Source organism: Bicyclus anynana, chromosome 16 (genome assembly GCF_947172395.1).
Source record: "Bicyclus anynana chromosome 16, ilBicAnyn1.1, whole genome shotgun sequence".
Taxonomy (NCBI): domain Eukaryota; kingdom Metazoa; phylum Arthropoda; class Insecta; order Lepidoptera; family Nymphalidae; genus Bicyclus; species Bicyclus anynana.
The window spans coordinates 2,475,312-2,499,329 of NC_069098.1; the positions used below are offsets into that span (position 1 = coordinate 2,475,312).

Genomic DNA, 24,018 nt, shown 5'->3' on the forward strand with positions numbered 1-24,018 from the left:
CATTGAAGATATTTTTAATAAAATTTTTGTTGGGTGTCATTATATAATCGATACAGAAGCTAAAAATATTATTTTTCGATTTTTTGTCTGTCTGTCCGTGTTTTTTTTTTGTTATTCAGGCATCACGCTGAAACTACTGAATTAATTAAAATAAAATTTTTAATAGTTTTGAGACCATAGCATGGAAAAGGTTATAGGATACTTTTTATTGCGAAAATAAAATAAGAAAGGGGTGAAATAGAGGTTGAAAGTTTGTATGGAAAGTCTTTCATTTTTAGAGTTACAGTTTTAAAAATTTGTTCATAAATCACAAAAAAATACGAAATATGATGTGATTCAAAAATTTTTACTATTCAACTCCTAAAGTGGTGAAATAGGCGTTGAAAGTTTACATTGATTTCCATATAAAATTTTGAAAAAAAATGATTCACGGATTTTTTAGTCACAAAAATCTGCATATTAATTTTTAGCTTTTTACCTTGAAAAATACGGAATGCTTCAAACATCCCTCTCATTCTGAGAGGAGTTAGGCCAATAGACCGCCACACTGGCCCAATGTGGATTAGCAGACTGCAGAAAATAAAAAAAAACTCTGGTATACAGGTTTCTTCACGATGATTTTCCTTACCGTTTAAAACACGTGATATTTAATTTCTTAAAATGCAGACAACTGAAAATTTAGAGGTGCACGCACCGGACCGGATTCGGACACATACCTCCGGAATCGGAGGCAGAGGTCCTATCCACTGGGTTATCACGGCATTGGAAATTATATTTAATTTACCAGTTAAAAACCACGTTATTTGTAAGCGTCATGACTATATTTTATTCCCTCAAAAACGGAAACGTAGTAAATAAGCGCAAAAAAGCTAAAATTGCACTAAATAATAACCTACCCTCATAGGTTCGTATTAAAGATGGTAGATATCAAAAAGTGTGTCTGACCTTAATATACGTAATTTTATCATTTTATCATAATGACATTATTGTACGCGGATCGGTAATATGTAGCTACAAAAGGGCCGCCGGTGCCGGCATGCCTTTGAAAGGTATCTGTAACAAAGGCTCGTCCAGACGTTGACGAGTAAATTATGTTTCTGTTACGCATTTTGCAGTACGTATTCTACCTTACCTACTACGGTTATCGCCGCTTTGCAACGACTTGCGGTACGGACGGCTTCAGTGTGCTTGTGGCGTTCGAGCCGTCCACATCTCTTGTTGTGTGATTTTTTATGGGTTACTTGGGATAGGCGGGGAGAGTGACTTGAGTGGAAAAGGGGAGTTTAACCCTGGAATTCATAGTCGTAAAGTGAACAATCCCCCACAAACCAATATTCAGTATTCACCCAGGGGCTGACTATTGAATCATCCTTCATTGCATTTCATATACAAACTACTAGAGAGCCCCTAGGTGACTGGAGTTTCAAGCAAATGTTGTCTATGATTTTACATTAGATCTTTGAAAATTCTGTGACAGAACCACAAAGAGACGTATTTTGTTAATTCTTTGACATTTTACAAAATAATTGAGTTTCTATTTTCTAATATTTTCATTTACTTTTTGTTTTTATTTATCATAGTAAAATTTAATTCGTTCAAGAGTACAATAGATCAATTTTATCAAAAAGTTTCTTTCTCACAAGAAGGAGTTGTTAGAAAAATATTGAAGACTAGCGGACGCCCGCGACTTCGTCCGCGTGAAAGTCGTTGTAAACTTTCAACTACCCCTATCCTACCTCTACCCTACCCTATCCCAACTCTACCCCTACCCTACCACTACCCTACCACTACCCTACCCCTACCCTACCCCTACCCTAAACTACCCCTACCCTACACTACCCCTACCCTACCCTACCCTACCCTACCCTACCCCTACCCTACTCATTAAGGCTGCACTTCTTTATTTATTACCCCACCGCGCGAGTCGCGTCGAGCGCGGCAACCGTTACACAAAAATAATCCATATAGCATGAATTAGTATTCACGCGCGATGGCTTAGCGTATTTCTTGTATAACTTTGGTGTTTCTTTACCGATTTTTATAATTCTTTTTTTATTGAATAGGTAATAATGTTAACTTTTTTAGTTAGGGTTGAGTGATGAGTGTTATAAACATAAGAGTTGACAAATATAATTAGAAAGCTCCGAACTGCTAAGCTATCGGGAGTTACACGTGTTATTGTGAGTCAACCATAAAAGATAGACATATAAATGCTGTTGTGTTTTTATAGATTATTTTAAGGAGAACATTTCCGTGATACATGATTTCTATGTAGCTTTAACCATTAAGGCTGTACACGCGACGGAAGCTTAAAAAATTGAGTAACTTCTCCCGTTTTCTCAACATTTCTCTTCACTGCTCTGCTCCTATTGATCGTAGCGTAATGAAAAGTATACTATAACCTGCCCAGGAGTATGTAGAATAATTGTACCAAGTTTCGTTAAAATCCGTCCAGTAGTTTTTGTTTCTATAAAGAACATACAGACAGACAGACAGACAGACAGACAGACAGACAGACAGACAGACAGACAGACAGACAGACAGACAGACAGACAGACAGACAGACAAAAATTTTACTAATTGCATTTTTGGCATCAGTATCGATCACTAATCACCCCCTGATAGTTATTTTGGAAATATATTTCATGTACAGAATTGACCTCTCTACAGATTTATTATAAGTATAGATATGTGGACGAACGTGATCATAATTAAAATTATCAGCCGATGGACGTCCACTGCTGGACATAGCCGTCTTGCATGGACTTTCAAACACAACGGTCTCGAGCCGCCAGCGGCTCCCTGCAACCCGCTTGATGCCCTCAGTCCACCTAGTGGGGGTTCGACCAACTCTGCGATTTCATCGGCTCTTCGAACTATGTGGCCTGCCCATTGCCACTTCAGCTTCACGACTCGCTGTGCTACCTATGTCAGTGACTTTGGTTTGTCTGCGGATCTCCTCATTTGTGATTCGATCACGCAGAGAAATCCCAAGCATACTATTTACTATATAAGTAGTTTGATATTTCATACTTTTGTAATGTGGAATCCTACTTGAAATAAAAAAAATATTGTCAGAGGAAATTTGTTTATTTTACTCAAAACCACCTATAATTACCTGAAATAATTACAAGTAGGTACTATTATGTTGTATTTTTTTACAATTTATAGTAAGTGCAGTAAATAAATATAAGTGTAGCTTATCCTTAGGAATAGTGGTAAAATTGCATTTCACAAAGCTTTAGATAACATAATATTATATATGTATTTAATAGGTAAGCTTGGCCTGGTCATGGGCTGATAATAATGAACCACACACACTTATTGCAATTCTAAAATCAAACCTATATCCTTTTGATACAAAGTTTAATTAATAACAACAATAAATACATTATTTACATATAACTTATAGTTATTATTGTATATTTCTATAGGGCCAGACTTAAATGAAAAATGCAGAAGTAAACATTTAATAATTATCTTTATTAAAGATGTGAATCAATAAATTTCATTCAATTAAGATTTGTATATATTTTCTATTGTTATGGACTTCAGAGTGAGTGACCACCTTACAATACACTGCACTCACTCCTACTACTTTGATATTAAATGCTGCTGACTTTTCAAGGTATGAGGGTCTTCCAATTACTGTGATCTGAAAACTCAGATTTTCAAGGACCAAAGTATTCTCAGTATTCTTGGTAAAACAGTATTCTCAGAGCTCATCACTGCTATTCCCTGCCATGATAGCCGGTTTCTTTAAATCTGTGTATAGGGTCCTCCGGGGTTGTTTATATGTATACCTATGCGTGATATCAATACAGCTTGACTTTTGGCATTTCTGTTATTTCATAGAATGCTTGATGGACTGCACATACAGTCTGAAAATAAACATTATGTTAGTTACATTTATGTAGGTTATATATTTCCTAAATCAAAACTAGATTTAAAGAATTTAATTAGTTTGTTTGTTTGTAATCTAACCTATATAAATGTTAGGTATACCTACCTACCTAACATTTATATAGGTTAGATTACAAACAAACAAACTAATTAAATTCTTCATCATGAGTATGTTAAGCATGAGTCTCCTCTCAGAATGAGAGGGATAAGGTCCACCACGCTGGCCCAATGTGAATTGGCAGACTTCACACATGTAGAGACAATGTTTTTCCATCACCATATGAGACATGTAATATACATTTAAATTCATAAAATGCACATAACTGAAATGATTTGGAGGTGCATGTTTCAGACAGCATTTGAACCTACACCCTCCGAATAGAAGGCAGAGGTCATATCTACTGGGCTATATGGATTTTGACCTACTCCTAATTTATCTATACTAATAGTATAAACAGGAAAAATTTGTTTGTTTGTTTTGAATAGGATCTGTAACTACTGAACTGATTTGAAAGATTCTATCACTGTTGGGAACCTACACCATCATAATGAAAGGCAGAGGTCATACGCACTGGGCTAATTGGTTTTATATCTACTCCTAATTTATCTTTACTAATAATAGAAACAGGAAAGATTTGTTTGTTTGTATGTTTTAAATAGGCTCTGGAACTACTGAACCAATTTAAAAAATTCTTTCACTGTTGGGAAGCTACACTATCCCCGAGCTCTATAGGCTATATTTTATCCCCATATTCTTACGGAAATGGGAACCACACAGGGTGAAACCGCGCGGCGTCTTCATGAACAAAAAATTATTGATAATGAACAAAGGTACGTACCTGATAACATCCCGTTTCATAGAATCGAAGTGCTGCTAGAATGTATAATACTAGCGGTATTGGTATTCCTCTCTTGGTCTTCTGTGTTCATTCTTCATCAAATAGAGGCATATTATGCCTAATATGAGAATCTTTCGTACATTCCATATCGCCATAGTATTATACTGGGTTTACGCAATTGCGAATATATATCTTGGGCACTGATATAACTCGCTGTTTATAACTTCACTTATAACGATCCGAACGTCCACTTTCTAATAAATAAATCACGAATAACAACAAAAAAAAATGCCAGGGGATGGTTTGGCTGACAAATATCGGTAATTCAGCAGTCAGCCGCCAGCTCCTGTCAAATGAGGGGTTTCTTTTGTCTATGAAACGCGTAGGGGTTGAATTCGACACATAGCGGCTGAATAATCCCCTTAGGGGCCCCCTACTACGACTATGAATTCCACCGTTAGATATCTGTCAAAGGCGCCTTTAACCCTACACACATCGTTCACAAGTACGTGACTTCACTTAAGGTCTCTGCTATTCTAGGGTCTTATTTTGGTTACAGTTTGATTTGTTAATTAAGTTGTCCTGACAAACATTGTGAATCATAACCTTTGTTCGACATTAGTTTTCTTGTATTTGTAATCACTTTTGAGTCCAATAATACTATTAGTATCTATATTATGTATAAACTCGACAATTAAACAATAAAAGTAAAAGTACATGCAACATTTTTTTTTCATTACATATAAGCCCTCGGCTACAATCTCACTTGATGGTAAGTGATCATGCAATCTAAGATGGATGTGGGCTCGCTTGTTCAAAGGAAGATGAAGGTATCCACACCCATTTCGGTTTCTACACGACATCGTATCGGAACGCTAAATCGCTTGACGTATAAACATGCTTCATTGTATATTGGAAAGGTATCTAGGTGCCGTCACTTGTTCAAAGATTACACATGGGTCCCATGGACCCACGATTACAGTTAAGGGTTGAGTCGTCGGTCCTGATCTTCATCGATAGTGATAATTAAAGATTTAAATATACTATGTACGTCTAACCTGCGTTGCAGCAGCATAACGGGTCTTTGCTCCAAACCTTCTCCTATTTAACACAATAACCATTTAGGTATCTCTTATTTCATCTTCCTCTCCTCTTAGTCCAACTGGGTCCTAACTGAAAATCAGTGCTGCATCCTTTTTTAATTGGAAGTATGCAGCAATATGCTGAGTTGGGTCATTTTTCGAGGTTATGCCACATATTACAGGGAATTCTTTAGTGCCCCACCGTTTGAGTGGACAGTTAAGCCATAATAAAATTAAATTTAAATTTAATGTGATATGTGGCATTACTTAAAAATAAAGATCTTTCTTTCTTTCTTTCAAAGAACTAATATTTTAATGTCACCACCAACAAAAGTGCCAAACTAAAAAAACAAACTTCTAAATAGGTACTGTCTTTGCCAACAATTTTGTAAATTTGTAATTCTGTCTGGAAAGTGCCAGTAAAACACCGACAGCAGCTCGTAAAGAGCAGCTCGACGTAACTCGTAACTTGTGTAAGTAGCCGTATACCTAACTGGTGTTACGTCAAAATGCAAAAAGCTTTTGCGAAGCAACTTTGTTTATAATAACAACGGCGTGTCTCTTAGTAAATCTATTTTATATATTTATATTTTATCTACTCTCGTAATATTAAATTAACTCGAAATATATTATTTTAATAATAAAACTATTGATTTACCTACTTGATAGTTGAGAAATAATAAAAAAAACAATGTTGTATAGATAATTTTATATAGGTCTTACAAACCGACTTTGGCTGGTGGGAGGCCTCTGCCGTGGCTAGTTACCACCATACCGACAAAGACGTACCGCCAAGCGATTTAGCGATCCGGTACGATATCGTGTAGAAACCGAAAGGAGTGTGGATTTCATCCTACTCCTAACAAGTTAGCCCGTATCCATCTTAGATCGTTTTATCACTTACCATCAGGTGAGATTGTAATCAAGGGCTAACTTGTAGAGAATAAAAAAAAAAAGACTCATAAATCGTTTTTTTACGTTATCGCTTTTTATTTGTAAAGAGTAAAAAAAGCTACTTCTTTAGATTAAGCATTCGTTTTCGTACTGTAAGTCTTGCACTTACTTCTTCCTTACCCTTAGTCCTACCTTAACCCTTTTCAATCCAATACCTCCGCTACAAATACACCTACCTACCGCTACCAATTAGAAGCAATTTTCACCCTCCTCCGGAAAAGTTAGTCTGCTTCCATCTTAGATTGCATCATCACTTATCATCAGGTGAGAATGTAGTCAAGGGCTAACTTTTACTTAAATAATAAAAAAAAACCGCCTTTGTACTATATCGTCACTTAACATCAGATAAGATCACAGTCAAGGGTTAACTTGGCGTGTAAAAAAAAAAGAAAACACTCGTCGTTTAGTACCATAGTAATGGGACACGACCTCTGAACGGTCGCCCATATATTCCTATACTTTGTAATGCACTGCAATGTCTCTCACAATCCTATTTCCATGCACAAACAATGTTGTCGATATATTTCCCTCTGAATACCATTATTTTTACTCGTCATGACAGCTAGTGAGAAATGCTCCGAAAATTTTAACCGCAAACAACATTGCACTTTATTACGAGGGGTATAAAGTCCTTTTAATTGTAACTCTTTCAACGAGGACCAGGTGTTACTACGAACAAAAATTCAAGTGTTATATTCCGAGTAGCAGATTCATATTCGGTTTTGATCTATTTTTTCGAAAGGTTTTAGTGGACAGAAACAAAAACTTCAATCGTGGTGTGCTATCAAAATACTGACAATATTTAGTATTGAAACACAAATAAAATCTTTTTAACAAAAAAAAATCAACCGACTTCAAAATCATAAAAATAAACTTAAAAGAGAAATAACATTGTAGCAGTAGATTTACAAGACGGAGGTCTTGGATTCGATCCCCAGCTCTGCCGATGAGGTTTAGGTATCTCGGTGATGATACATTGTTTTCGATAATTAATAAAAAAAGTTAATATCCGCCGTGCCGTGTAGAAACCGAAAGGAGTGTGGGTTTTCATCCTCCTCCTGACAAGTTAGCCCGCTTCCATTTTAGATTGCATCATCACTTACCATCAGGTGAGATTGTAATCAAGGGCTAACTTGTAAAGAATAAAAAAAAACACATCAGATGACCATATCCTTGTCATGTCAAACCAGAGAATAAAAACCGTTTACTAAAAATAAAATATTTATTAATTGGTCATGTACGAGTATGTGTATATTGTGTATGCTATAAGCTAGTGACGTCATCACGGCAGTTCCCAGTTGACGTCATCGTCATAGTGTTCCTTGTCTTTGAGCGGCGATAGGCAGCCCAGTTTGGCGATTAAACCTGTAACAATGTGAAAATCCTTAAGACTCAATAATTAGGTATCTTAAAGTAACAAAGAAGTTTCCAAACAGCCTTGATTTTGTGGTGCATGGAATTCAGTTTTTCGCAAATCCCGCGGTAACCATGGATTTTCCAGGACGAAAATGTGTTAATCCAGAATAAAATCTATTTCCATTCCAAATTTCAGCTAAATTACTTCAGAAGCCGCAGCGCAAAGGAGAAACAAACATACACACTTACACACACTTAGAGTTAGCCTATATGGTTTCTAATCACTAGTCTGTTTCGAAAAAGAACGTCTTAGAAATTAAAAAAAAAAAAAATAAGTACAATATCTCATCCTGGGGTTGAAAAGCTGGTGATGAAACACCCGCGTTCTTCGAAGAGTATCTTACATCATCGGAAGCAATATTCGGCTCACTGCTGAGCTCGAGTCTCCTCTCATAATGATAAGAGTTAGGCCAATAGTCCACCAGCTAGCCCAAATGACAGGCTTGATTCTTCACACACGCAGAGAGTTAAGAAAATTCTCTGATATGCAGGTTTCCTCACGATGTTTGAGATACGTGATATTCAATTTCTTAAAATGCACACAACTGACAAGTTGGAGGTGCAAGCCCCGGACCGGATTCGAACCCACACTCTCCAGAATCGGTGGCAGAGGTCATATCGATTGGGCTATCACGGCTTTTGGTGCTATGTAATGATTATTATTTATCATCTATTGTGAGAAGTTCCTAAACAAAGACTTATTTGTAAACGGTTTTTCATGGACACGCTTCCTACTGTATGTAATTTAACAAAGCGTTTCTGCTGTGCTGATGTCTCTTTACTTTACACACACAAGAGAGTTTATGCATTCAACTTCCAAAACCAAAATAAGAAAGTCTTCCTCAGATAATAATCAGATATTAGCCGACGCCCCGTGGTTTAACCCGCGTAGTTCCCGTTCCCGTAAGAAGACGAGGATAAAATATAGCCCATGACACTCACAAATAACGTTGCTTTCTTGTGGTAATAGAATTTTCATAATCAGTTTAGTAGATCCAGATATAACCCTCAACAACACTACAAACTTTGCCTCTGTATTAGTAGTTACTAACATTAGTGTAGATTAATCGAAAAGTATCTTTAGGATTTTTTAATTTATTTAGATACTAGCGGACGCCCGCGTGGAATTTAGTTTTTCACATTTTTTTCGGGATAAAAAGTAACCTGTGTGTTAATCCAGAGTAAAATCTACTTCCATTTCAAATCGCTTCAGTAGTAGCGGCGTTAAAGAGAAACAAACATTCATACAAACTTTCGCGTTTATAATGTTAGTAGGATATGATTTTAACCCTGTCAAGACAGTTTTCCTGTATCTTCCCAAATTAAGGATTCCCCACACTGTGCAGAACAAATAAAACATTTTGTTTGTACATTGTATAGATCGGTAGAACAATTCCAGCTGAAATCTCGGGTTGAATGGCGGAACGGTCGTTTGGTGCTCTCGAGTCTATCGCGTCTATTGTTTTGAGATAACTCACTCGATCGACTCCTAAACGATTTACTGACAAACAGGAAATACTGAGAGATTTGTTCAATGTACTTTTATCGATCCATCAAGCGTGAACCTTCATAAAAATTAATGACATATAAAAAAGTTTAGTTTTTTTATTTACTTAGTACTAAAAACTATTTTTACCTTTACTAGTACCTGAGCATCGCTCTGAAAATCTCATGTCGGTATTTCAACAACTGGCTAGGGTAGTTAATTTTGAGCTCGCTCCCAATGTGGTAAACTTTCATCGGGTGGCTAAAATTAACACGGAATCAAAGCGACCTCGCTGCATCATTGTGAAGCTATCTAGCCCAATAAAAAGGGATAATTTTTTGGCGGCAGTAAGAAATTTCAACAAAAAACATGCTACTGATAAACTTAACACGTCGCATCTAGGAATTGCAGGAAACAAGAATCAAGTTTACATTTCAGAACATTTGTCTCCTAATAATAAACGTCTCCATGCAACGACTAGAATTGTAGCGCAGAACAAGAATTACAAATACGTATGGGTTCGTGGTGGACGTATATTTGTGCGTCGTAATGATGAGTCCCCGGCAATTCTGATAAAAAATCTAGATGCTCTTCAATCCTTACAAGACTAACTTTTTCTAATTCTTTCGTTATTTTTATCTTTATCACGCGATTTAAGTTTAATATTATTTACAGTGTATCTCAAAATATTTTATCAAAATGTAAGAGGTCTTAGAACGAAAACTGACGAGCTATATCAATCCATCTTAAAATCAAATTATGATGTAATTATTTTTATAGAAACATGGCTAAATGAAACGGTTTTTGATCATGAATTTATGGATGATAGATATATAATTTTTCGACGTGACCGCTCATCAACATCGTCATATCCGTGTAAAAGAGAGGGTGGAGGAGTTTTAATAGCAATACAAAAGAAATATCGAGCTCTTCGTATGTTTGAGTTTGAATCAACATGTGAAGAATTATGGGCCTCAATCGAGATTGGTAATAATTTACTAATACACGTTTGCGCTGTTTATATCCCTCCCCCAGTTGATTTTAAATATTTTGAAATATTTCTAAAAAATTTAACAAATGTATACCAAAACAAAATATCCAATTCACGTTTCCTATTATTAGGAGATTTTAATTTGCCACAATTAACCTGGGTTTCAAATTCCGACAATCATTTACTCACACCTCAGTCGTCCAATCATGTAACAGTTAACCAGTTCCTAGATACACTTTTCTTTTGTAATTTGCTCCAATATAACCACATTTTAAACGATAGCGATCGAATGCTTGATTTAATAATATCAAATGATCCATCCGTCTCAGTATCTAAATCTGTTTTTCCGCTACTCCCCATTGATTCTCATCACCCTGCCTTAGAGATTGATTTTAAAATCAGCAAGGATAGGTTACTTAAAAGTAACTTTGCCACTTCTCTTAATTTCAACTTGTGTGATTTTGAGGCAATTAATAACAATCTTGCAGAGATAGACTGGAAAGTCATACTCGACACAATTGAGTCTACAGATGCTGCTATAGACGTGTTCTATGATAGACTGATGCCAATTATCCATAGACATACACCTATGTCTAGAAGGAAGCCAAATAACTATCCTGTGTGGTTTTCGCGTAGCTTAATTAAATGTTTGAAGGAGAAAGCTAAGTATCATTATAGATATAAAAAATATAAAAACGTAAGAGATAAAATTTCATTTGAAACAATTAGACATCGGAGTGATCTGCTGATGTCCGAATGTTACAGGAAGTTTAAGAATTCTGCTGCAAATTATTTACGTAATAATCCTAAGTACTTTTGGAGATTCTGCAATCATCAAAGGACCAATAGTACTCCAATTCCAAATGAAATGTTTCTTGGTAGTAAATCTGCAAAGGGTGGCCATGAAATATGTCAACTTTTCTCTGAATATTTTCAATCTGTTTACGAGGATCGTCCCTCGACAACACGAAGCTCATCTTCATATGATTCTGATATCAGCGTCAGCGAATCGGTATCAGCGTTCTTTGTAACGGTGAATATAGACGAGGTTTATAACTACTTACTCAATATTAATATTAACAAGGGTAGTGGTCCAGATCTAGTTCCTCCAATATTACTTAAAAAATGTGCTAAGCACTTAGCTTATCCTCTTACATTTATATTTAATTTATCTTTAAAATCTGGTTTATTCCCCACTAAGTGGAAAATGGCTCACGTCACTCCAATATACAAAGTCGGTGTGGTGAATAATGTTAGCAATTATAGGCCTATTTCCATCTTATCGTCATGTGCCAAGGTTTTTGAAGCCCTCATACAAAAAAAACTACTGTTTCTTTTGAAAAAGTATATCAACAGTAATCAGCATGGTTTTCTGCCGCGTAGATCCACGGCTACCAACCTCATTGGATATGTAATGGATATAGCCGAAGCTTTAGATAATAAGGTTGAAGTGCATGCGATATATACAGATTTCAAAAAAGCATTTGACCTAGTGAACCACGATTTGTTGTTGTTGAAGCTTAGTCAGATGGGAATTCATGGCTCCTTATTGAGATGGTGTGAATCATTTTTGAGAAACCGATCACAATTGGTAAATCTTTTTGGTTATAGGTCTGACATTAAATTAATTCCTTCAGGAGTCCCTCAGGGATCTCATTTGGGCCCACTTTTCTTCTTGATTTTTATTAATGATCTGAGTAGCAAGTTCACATCAAATTTTCGTTTTTACGCCGACGATCTTAAAATTTACCGTACCGTTTCTAATGTTATGGATTCCACACTGCTACATCAAGATATTAATAATCTTGTTAATTGGTGTCATAGTAACTTAATGGCACTAAACTTTGATAAATGTCTGCATATAAAATTTTCTAGGAAGTCAATAAAAACAGATATAGTTTATTACGCAAATACCAACGTCCCGCTTCGTGAAGTAGAAGTTGTGCGTGATTTGGGCATTCTTTTTGATACATCACTCTCTTTTCGGCATCATGTTGATTCTGTGGTGAAAAAGGCATCAAAATTGTCAGGTTTTATTTCGCGTCAATTAAAACTTTTCAGAGATCCGAATCTATCTATTACCATATTTTATTCTTTAGTGCGTAGTATCCTCGAATATTGCAGCCCGGTATGGTGCCCTACTTACACAGTTCACTGTGACAGATTGGAGCGTGTTCAGAAGCGTTTTATTTACCATCTGGCTTTCAGCGACAACAAATGTCGTGAGTTAAACTCGTATGACTCACGTCTACAATCTTATAAGGTTATGCCATTAAGGAATAGACGCAAAATGCTAGATATGGTTTTCTTTTATAAAATCATTAATGGCTACATGAATTCACCGGATATATTGGAACGTCTAATGTTTTGTGTACCACGTCCAGGAAGCCGTTTACAGAATCGAAAGCCCTTCCATTTACCCTTCTGTCGAACCAGAGCCGGTCAGCATGCGCCTGTTTATCGAATATGTTCACTCTTAAATGCTCACAGTAGTAATGCTGATTTTATTTGTAGTTCTCTGACCTCTTTTAAAAAACTCATCAAGTTTACTTAGTGATTAAGGATTAACGATTAGTTTAGTGATTTTTGCATTTATATTGTTGTCTCGTGTAGTGTTATCGTTTAAGTGCTGTTCATGATAGTTTATTATAAGAATGCTGTGGTCACACCAAGAAGGTGCAATCGTATTTATTACGTTTTATGTATGTTATTTAATAATGTAACATGATTGTAACCAGTTTTGTGATCCAAATAAAAAAAAAAAAAAAAAAAAAAAGGTTTTTTTTTATATTGTCTATATGTCTGAGCTAATTTTTGAAACAGCTTCATCGATTTTAATACGACTTTCACTTAAAGATAAATGAAATTATTGAGCTACTTTTTGTTCCAAAAAAGAACCAAGGTTCACGCGGGAATTGTGAATAACTGAAATTCATGGGAAATCACGGGCATCCACTAGATTAAGAGAGAAGTAACGCTTTCAAATTAGATACGTACCTATGTCTAAATATATAAAAGCGTCAAATACACCTCACCATCATCACGAAATCTTGAAATACAAAGTTGAAATTTGGCAGGGAGGTGCTTTTTAGTTTGCAACAGGGCCGGAATAAAGAGGTCCAAAAGCGGACCAGTCCTCTAGTTAAAAATAATTTCAGGTTTTCATTGAAATAATAATAAATTCATGTTTTCATGAAGTCGATTAAATAAAACATATTTTGTTAGTGACTGTTTCACTAAAGTTTAATATTATTCAAAAAAGCCGAGCCGGAGAACTTTGTCAAACTCTGTAACTAACTAATAACTTTCTCGCAAACTTCGTAGGACGTCCTAGTAATGGGCTACTTTGTATCACGCAAAAATATATTAATCAACCTAGTAGACACCCGCGACTTCGTCCACGTGAAATTCAATTTCACATAAACCCACAAATCCTGCGAGAACCTGGATATTTTTGAATAAAAAGTTGTTGCTCAATAACCTTTCTAGTGAAAGTTCCAAAGATTAGCTCTAACAAACAGACAGACAGCCAAATTAAAAAAAGTTTGACTCTGTTTTAGTATCGTATACTACAAAAAACACTTAAAAAAACAGTTCTGCATACAAACAGCAGGTAAAACCTAATACGATGTTATTTTTCGCTTTTAGTTTAGTCGGTACGTTGTATGTTTTTGATTTTTTATTATTATTTAGGTTATAGAACTAGTGATAAGAGAAACTCGCAACGAGACATCGCATACAGCTACTAAACAATTAATAACAATAGCTGGAAGTTGCTTTTCTGAGCACACAAAGAAAAAGCGACCAAGTCCTAGATCCGTCAGTCATACGAGATAATTTAGCCTATAATAGGGTAGTTGACTCGTATCAAATTAAAATAAACGAAATTAATTTCGCATAATACATGGAATAAGGGTCCAAAATATATCGATATTGATTATTAATAAAAGTTAAGGGTTTCTTATAAAACTTAATTGAAAATTATTTTTTAAATTTTTCAAACGTCAATAACGCTGTTGTCCATTTTGTGACGTCACAATTTTATAATTAATTTCTATTTAATATTTTTGTTAAACCCTCCGTTTGTAAGAGATTTGTTATAGTGACGTCATGAAACAGTTGAAATTAGACCATCATGGCCGATAGGCGTTTTGTCTCGTAGTTTCTAAAACATATTTAAAATGTAATCAAACGTCTCTAAAAAATTAAACAAATTTTTTCAATCTAGTTGACAGATAATGAACTATCAAAGACCATTTTTAAAAAAGTGTCTACTAGCATATTACCGACGTTAAGAAACTCAGAGTCACTCAGAAGGCGATAAGGAGAGATCCAATCGGGACCTACACCGAAGTTGGTAGATACCCACGGAAAACAGCCAATCATTTGGTCGAGTGCGGAAAAGGCCCGGATGAAAGAAGAAGTAGGGGAGAGTTTAGCTCAAAGTATCTCTGCGTGATCAATGAATCACAACGCATTGTATCGCAGGTTTTCGTTGGATGCAGAAAAATCACGTCCGTGGTATTAAAAAATCTCAGCTAAAATTCATGTCCATCAGCTGACATGATAAATGAACAAGCAACGTCTACAAAAATATATTCTAATGTCGTAGTATAGACGTACACCCTTGGCCAGGGTAAACAACTGGATAATATTTTTTAAAGAATCTCTCAAACGAAAATTTCATTTTTTTTTTTTGAGAAAAATAAGTAAGAAAGATTGCCGGTCACAAACAACAAGTGATTAATCGTCCCACTTATTATTTTTATTACATTCTTTTAGGAGTGACTTGACTTAACTGCTAAATAATAAAAGGGAGTAAGATAAATGGGTTCGCCGCTGGCTTTTGTTTCGATTTACCCAAACCTCCTCTCAGTATGGAGTAATTTGATACACAGGTCAATAACAAATTAGAGGTACCGTCAATTTGACTACCCTTTAGTGACAATTCTGTATTTTGAGGTGACAATATACCTCTCTGGTGCAGTTATTAGTGCTGCAATTTTTATAACAGAGGTCTTGGGTTCGATTCCCAGCGAGAATAAATTTTAGGATTTTATATTTTCTAAATTGATTTTGATTTGGTCAGGTGGTAGGCATAGGCTGTTTCTAAGTAGAGACGTAAAGCCTAGGGATTTAGCGTCCCCATCTATAGGAACTATCAGAGGTATGTATAAAGTTGTAGCAGTTCCAAGTAATCCATAGAATGATGTCAGATTATAATTAAAGTCTTACATGTCAATGGAGAGCAGATGGATATTGGACTCCCAAGGTCTTGAATGGCGATCCCGCATCGGAAAGCACAGTGCTGGTTGACCTCCCACTACTGAGGACCATGGTGGAGGAGGTGAACCGACGATATCAAACAGATTTCAGGTAGCGGGATGCGGGTTGTTTGGAAGTCCATGGAAGAGACCTTTGTCTAGCCGTGGACGTTCATCGGCTGTCAATGATGATGATAATGTTGTCAATGAAACAAAAAATGCTCACCAGTAACGAAACCACCAGCAGTAGCAATCACCATTGTGGCTAGAGTAGCGTAGAGCTGGTTCAGAGCTTGACTAGCAGCCGTTCTTCCGTTTTCCTGGAACAAGAAGTAAAAAGTCGTTTAGGCAAAATAAAAAGGAAAATTAATAGAACATCCATCCAGGCGTCCACCTACCGAACAGAATGAGGGCCGGTTAATATGGCAACTGAATAGGTATCTATCCAGCAATTCATGTGACGGTTCCAAAGGCGTCTAGTCAAGACAAGACAAGACAAGTATAGTTTGACAAACATGCTCTCCATACTCGTCGCTGATCGCCAGGGCAGCCAACACTACTATTAGCCCTAAATACACAGAGCATGCCGTATGACTATTCCGAATTCATCTAGTATGACAAGTTTACTCACTCCACCCATAGAACCGCTGTCATATCCTCTCTATACTCGTCGCTGGTCGCCAGGGCAGCAAACACTATTCTGATTAGCTCTGTATACACAGAGTATGACTACAAACGTGTCTAGTATGACAAGTTTACTCACTCCACCCATAGCACCAAAAACCGCGGCTAGATCCTCTCCATATTCGCCGCTGGTCGCAAGGGCAGCAAACAATACGCTAAGCAGCCCTGAGTAAATGCCAGGCATGCCATGGAGGTTGTTGACCCCGCACGTGTCTCTGATGCCGCATTTTTCTAGTAAGGGCTGAAACATTTACGATTGAAACAGTATTAGAATTTAGTATTACTAGCCAATGGACGTTGGGGTCCCAAAGTGCTGGAATGGCGACCCCGCACTAGAAAGCACACATGTTGGTCGACAACCCACCAGATGGACTGACGACATCAAGCGAGTCACTGGGATTCGCTGGATGTAGGTGGCTCAGTATCGTGATGTTTGGAGGTCCCTACAAAAGGCCTATGTCCTGCAGTGGACATGCATCGGCTGATGTGATGATGTGTGATGATTACAAAGTAAAGAAAATGCTAACTTTCATTCACAACTTTCCATTTACTTTTGTTACTTTTTGTTGCAATAATAAAATCAATAGGGGGCGAAATAGGGTTTGAAAGCTTATATGGAAAGTCCGGGGCATGCCTCCTCCAGCTTTTCAGTTTTGTGCATTTTAAGAAACTAAATATCACGTGTCTCAAACGTTGAAGAAAACACATCGTGAGGAAACCTGCATAGCAGAGAATTTTCTTAATTATCTGCGTGTGATGTCTGCCAATCCGCATTGGGCCAGCGTGGTGGACTATTGTCTTACCCCTCTCATTCTAAGAGGAGAGGAGCATAGCAGTAAGCCGAATATGAGTCAAACTCAAAGTCAAAATTCATTTATTTCAAATAGGTTTCGTTTACAAGCTCTTTCGAAAAGTCAGGTAATAATATTAAACTTAAGATAATGGTGATAATAATTATTCGAAAACTTAAAATTAAAGTTTTTAATTTGGTCCGAGAAGAGCCCACAACAAACTCAGCCAGGTTTATCCTTTTTTAGTTTATCACCATTTAACAATAGGTATATAAGTAGCCTGTCATGTAATACATTTAATATCCAAGCAAATTTGTCATTTACGTAATCATTGACACTATAATACGACTTTTCTATAAGCTTACGTTGATAATGATGATGATGATGATGATGATGATGATGATGATGATGATGATGATGATGAGGATGATGACTTACAGTTAAAAACCTGTATCCCAGCACACTAAGCAGCCCAGCTCCGATGCCAATGGCGATGGCTCCCCCCGGCATTACGTGCATGTTGCACACAGAACCGATCGCTACTCCGCCCGCTAGCGTCGAGTTCTGTATGTGCACCATATCCAGCTTGCCGTGGTGTTTACTCACCACGGACGACATTACGAATGTTGTCACCTAGGGAATCGGAAGTTGGATTAATTTTGGAATTTCAACTTTAGTATTTTCCATAGTTAATATAGACACCAGTAATTTATACTACGCTAACTTGAACTTTGGGAAAATACAATTTTAAGTATTTTCCATAGCCAATCTCGACACCAGCAATTTGTATTACGCTAACTCGAACTTTGACAAAATCGATTTTTTATGTGAATTATCTCAAAATGAGGTTTTTTTTATATCTGATTTGTGATTAAGTATGCGAAAATAACGTAGAATTATATTACGCTAAGTAGATATACTTTTTGAAACGGCGAACTTTTTGAAAAAAACGATTTAAATAATACCAATTATTATTAGCGACGTCTGCGCGGAGAGTGAACGCACCGCTTAGTTGCGTACATTAATTTACCTATATTTGTTGCTTTTTTTATTCTCTACCAGTTAACTCTTGACAACATTCTCATCTGATGTGATGATGCAATTTGAGATGTGATGATGCAATTTGAGATGGAAGCAGGCTAACTTGTTAGGAGGAGGACTTCATTCTACAAAATCTTTACATGCCTCTACTGTAAAGGACACTTTTATAAGTTAGCGTAGTATAAATTGCTGATGTTTATCGGTACAAGTAAATAAAATTGAAGTATTTATATGCAAATTCTGTTAAAGATACAGCTCTGTGATATCGTTCGATTCCATGGCAACTTCGTTGTTAGTGAGGAAAAATACACCTTGATTTGGACATCCTACAAGCATAAAGTTCAAATTCTAACAAGACGTGTTATGAGCGAAAAGTTCGTCAACGAGTGTAAATACCGGAATTGCACATCTGTTTGTAATTTTAAATTACTATTTTTTTTATTTTTTTTCACATAATTCATATTAACGTTAATACGGTACTTGTTTTATAAATTTTAACACCTGTCAAACAGTTTGTTTCGGCTTTTTTTATTCATTACAAGTTAGCCCTTGACTACAATTTCACCTGAATGGTAAGTGATGATGCAGTCTAAGATGGAAGCGGGTTAACTTGTTAGGAGGAGGATGAAAATCCGCACCCCTTTCAGCTTCTACTTGACATCGTACCGGAACGCTAAATCGCTTGGCGGTGCGTCTTTGCCGGTAACTAGCCGCGGCCGAAGCCTCCCACCTGCAAAAATCTATTTAACGACTTCAAAGATTTTGATAGGACTTTCACTGGCAGATATCTGAAATTATATGCCATCCCCAGTCATCCCCGTATTCCCACGGAAACGAGAACTACGCGGTTGAAGGCGTCTGCGCACACATTCTTAAACGCAATACACTCTTTCGTCAGTCGGGTAATAACAAGTCAATAGACTACTCACCGTGGCTGAAGCTAACGACAAGTAAGTGTTGATAACTGCCCTTTGGTATTCCGCATTGGTTGTCGTAAGAGCAGAGTTGAAACACGGCCAGTAGATCCAGAGGAAGAGTGAACCTAATAAAATATAAATAGTCTTTATGAAATGTACAGCTTTGCATTGCAACAAAGTCAGGTTTTAATAATAAATTTTCGGATACAGAAGGCAGTGATTCTTGAGACGGCGCGTATTGTAAGGAGGTTCCTCACTCTGGAGCCTTTACCACCGGTTTTACTATTAATCTCTAGAACCTAGGGTTAAGGGCGCCCTTGACAGATATCTAACACTCCTCTTTTCCACTCAATTTACTCTCCCCGCCAATCCCAAGCAATCCATAAAGAATTACACAACAAGAAATGTGGACGGCTCGAACGCCACGAGGGTGCTGAAGCCGACCGTACGACGAGTACCTTATATCGCAAGTAGCGGCACCTAGCGTTGGCATGAGCCAACACGAGATCGAATGACGTCATATCCGTCACAGACTACTTTTTCCTACAATATTTACTCACACCATAACCACGTACCTATCATAGCAGTGACGTCAGACACGTACGTCGGTCCGTTCAAGTCGACAGTGGGGACCGTTGTTGCCGGCACGTCGCTAGTCGCCTTCTTCTGCGGCCTCATGGCAAAACTGGCGCCCAGACCGAAATACGCACCGAACGCGTGGATGGCTATAGAGCCGCCCACGTCAGCTGCCTACAAATAAAACATGAAAGCAATCCAGGAAACAATAAAGGGACCAACCCATATTCGACTCACTGCTGAGCTTGAGAGGAAACAATAAAGGGAAAAATTATTTCATCATCATCAATATCAACCCATATTCGACTGTGCTGAGCACAAATCTCTTCTCAGAGTTATAGGGGCTAGGCCAAGCAGGCTGGCCCAAAGCGGATTGGCAGACTTACACACGAAGAGAATTAAGAAAATTCTCAGGTATGCAGGTTTCCTCACTATGTTTTTCCTTCACCGTTTGAGACACGTGATATTTAATTTCTTAAAATGCACATAACTTAAAAGTTGGAGGTGCATGCTCCTGGACCAGATTCGAACCAACGCCCTCCGGAACCGGAGGTAGAGGTCTTATCCACTGGGCTATCACGGCTCTAAACACTTATTTATGGAACAAATTTTGACTTAAATATAGGATTGTCAGTTCTACACAAGTCACAGGGTGTTAACAGAGAACCAAAGAACGTCATCATTGATTGCAGATGGCCGAATATTTGCGAAGTGCAGAGCAGTGGGCGTCCATCAGCTGAAATAATGATAATGATGAAAGTTCGTGATGTTGTAGGGGTAATCTCTGGCTATAAAAACCGTTATCTCACGGGTACTATGCGGGTGAAACCACAGGGCGACGGCTTGTCTAAAATTACTTGACGATGTTAACTAAAATACGTAACACTACCTTGAAAATATCACCAACGAGGTAAAAGTTGGCGCACGCGATGGCAACTTCGATGATCGCAATGAAGAGCAACTGTAAGCCGCTGGCAATCCCCAGCAATGCGCCGAAAGTTATAAGCACAGTAGCCGCCATTATATCCGCCTCTGTGGAGGTGTTGAGATTATTAATTTACACAAATAAATAAAGCTTTTCACATTATAAAAACTACTTTATTCATTAACGCCCTCGATTTCATCGACGTTACATCAGTAAATTCAATTTTAACTAATCCCGCAGGAACGACGTAATTTTTTCAGGATAAAAGTAGAAGAAGAAGAAGAAATACTTTATTGCACACAAAAATACAATTCTAAATTAAAACAATAAAAAGATAAATTAAACTTAGCATGCAAAGGCGGCCTTATTACTAAAAGTAATCTCTACCAGGCAACCCCTGACGAGAGAAGTTGCGAAGAAAAGTAGCCTATAAGTTGCTCAATAACCTCCTTGTGTTCTGAAATCGGCCCAGTTTTCAGATGTGTGACGTCACAGCTAACATAAAATATGAATAAATTGAAATGGATTAAAAAATAAGTACCTAGATTTCAATTTTTTTTCGCAAATCTCTGTAACAGTTAGTAACATCCCGTATTATTAATTTTAAATTTAATGCACACTGCTAATAGCGCAAACTCTAAAATTCATTTAATTATTTTGATAATGGCCAAATGGGAAAGGTTTGCTAATGGAAAAGTTTTAATGCTAATAACCGTTACATTAAATCCTGACCCAGTTTAATAATATCCATACGATATTACCAGCTAATAACCTCTACAGCTATGAATAGCGCAGTGAATATGACCTCTGCCTCTGATTCCAGAGGGTATGGGTTCGAATCCGGAAATCCAAATCCATGCACATCCAACTTTTCAATTTGATTTTATCAAAATCTCCCCAGATGCTACTCGTCTGACCTTTCTTTAACATTCTTTATCTTTGATCTTGGTTAAAATATAAACCTGCAAGATAGTTAGCTATCAAGCCATTTCCATCCATCCATCTTTTTATCCATTACTTTTTGAGTTAACCGTAAACAAAAACATAGTGACATACCTATTTAGTAAATACACATAAAACTACTAAAGATACCTAATATTCTGGTAAGTTTATCTTATCTCCTAGTTAGATCATTTACTTTTAACCATCAAAATCGCAAATTAGATACCAAAGTAAAATCTCAGTTAAAGCAGTCTGTACATAAACACAAGCTAGATTTACTTGAAACAATTTCTTCCTTAAACGCTAGACCGAACTGAGAACTATCTTAAGCTTCGGGATTACATAAAACGTCCAACAAGAGAAAACATTTGTTCCTTTTAATTTAACAAAAAATACATTCAACGGAAGGAGCTTTAGCTCTTCGGAAACCTAAAATTTGTAGCCGCTGTTTGCGCTCGTTTTGTATTTAAATTCCGTTTTTTTACATTCTTAATGTACTAAGATAAAAAGCTGAGTGTCTGAATATTTTTGGTAAAGTCTTTCTTTGTTTGCAGACAAGCTTGTTTATAAGTGAATCTGTTGGAGCGTCAGCAAATTAAAATACCGAAATTAAAATTCCAAAAAGAAGGAGGTTCTACGTACGGCTATATGTATGTTTTTTTTTAAAGTGATATCTTCTCATTGGAGGGAAAACGGCTTCGCAACGTAACACGTCTGGCTTTTCTTTCACTGCTGAGTGCCTATGCATGCATATGCATAGGTATAGGCACTCAGCAGGTTTAAATTATCACTTTTGCAAAGCATCCTAAGCACACTTTTCATTTTAATTTAGTAGTTATTGCCTGATCGAGTTCTGTACTAATGCGGGATACAGACCTGTAGTTTAACCGTATAGTTGTATCTAATGATATTTTGATAAGATTGTCAGTTCAACTGTTAACTGTGCAGTTTCCAGCTTTAACTTCACTCGGACGTTTTAACTGAACAGTTAAAACTGACGGTCTGTAGCTCGCAAAAATACACTATCAATAGTTTAATTAAAACTTACCCAAAATAGTTTCTTTTGTGGCCATTATTTTGTTGTTTTCCATATGATAGAAGTTTTGGCACAGAAACGCCCACTGAATCACCACGGCAGCAAGGAACCAGTTGAAGCCCAGCGCGCTGTAGGCATACTTCTTGAGAAACGTCATCAGGAACCCGAAGCCCACAAAGATCATGACGTGTGTGCCTTCGAAACCTTAAAAAAAAACTTATATAAGAACATCTATCTAAGCCAATTTACCCAAGTTTCTCTCCTATGTATCTGAAAATGGCACCCCAGTTCCAGCCTCTGCTCCACGCGCACGACTTCACACCCGCGGAGTCATTCCCTCCTCGTCGCCCGCATATCATGGGAGTGTCATCAACGAACTTCCATATCCAATCCATTCCATAGCTATCATACTAATATTATAAACGCGAAAGTTAGTATGTATGTGTGTTTGGATGTTCCCTATGTATCTAGAAATGAGGAGTTGTAGGTTTTTTATTCAATGATACTGAGATTTTGACTTCTATCTTCATCTGATATTAAGCGACGAGGTAGTCTAAGCGGGCTTACTTGATAGAGGTAAGTTCATTCTACTAATAGATGCATCTGACGATTTACACGCGGCGACATATTGGAACGCTCATTCAAATTTATTGAAATTCAAAAAAAGTAATCACTACTTTTTTTTTTTAAAAAGTAGTCACACTTTTCACTGTGAAAAGTCGCTGGACAAGGAAGGGGGAGGATCGTGTGTGGTGGTGTGCTCTACAAAAGGCCTATGTCTGCTGCCGCTCCGTGGCGCGAGCGTACTTTCTTATCTTTGGGATACTATTAAGAATTTCTTCAGACCTCATTCAAAGCTACTTAGGCTAACTAGTAAGTACTGGCTTATCGAAGTAGTCTTTATATCTATATTTATTATTTTTCATTATTATTATTAACCCTTAATCGGCTCAGTGCTGCTCGAGTCTCCTCTCAGAATTAGAGGGGTCAGGCTAGTCCACCACGCTGGCCCAATGCGGATTGGAACTAAGAAAATTCTCTGGTATGCGGGTTTTCTCACGATGTTTTTCCGTCACCGTTTGAGATACGTGATATTTAATATCTTAAAATGTACACAACTTAAACGTTGGAGGTGCATGCCTCGGACAGGATTCGAACCCACACCCTCTGG

The 24,018-nt window shown here is 37.1% G+C and overlaps 1 protein-coding gene and 1 long non-coding RNA gene across 2 annotated transcripts; both read right to left on the reverse strand.

The window, feature by feature from the left end:
- Positions 1 to 3,462: 3,462 nt before the first annotated feature.
- Positions 3,463 to 5,204, reverse strand: LOC128198838 (uncharacterized). The gene is made up of 2 exons (XR_008251555.1): positions 4,743 to 5,204; positions 3,463 to 3,881 (listed from the first exon to the last, which is right to left on the reverse strand). It is a non-coding gene; the product is annotated as an uncharacterized LOC128198838 (long non-coding RNA).
- A 2,783-nt stretch (positions 5,205 to 7,987) lies between these two features.
- On the reverse strand, positions 7,988 to 23,051 carry LOC112056292 (ammonium transporter Rh type B; the record flags this gene model as incomplete). The annotated part of the gene is given in 8 exon segments (XM_052886227.1): positions 7,988 to 8,143; positions 16,162 to 16,255; positions 16,699 to 16,860; positions 17,849 to 18,043; positions 19,381 to 19,493; positions 19,944 to 20,118; positions 20,834 to 20,976; positions 22,860 to 23,051. Coding segments are annotated over 8 exon segments (1,157 nt in total), but the record flags the coding sequence as incomplete, so codon positions are not given.
- Between the last annotated feature and the right edge of the window lie 967 nt (positions 23,052 to 24,018).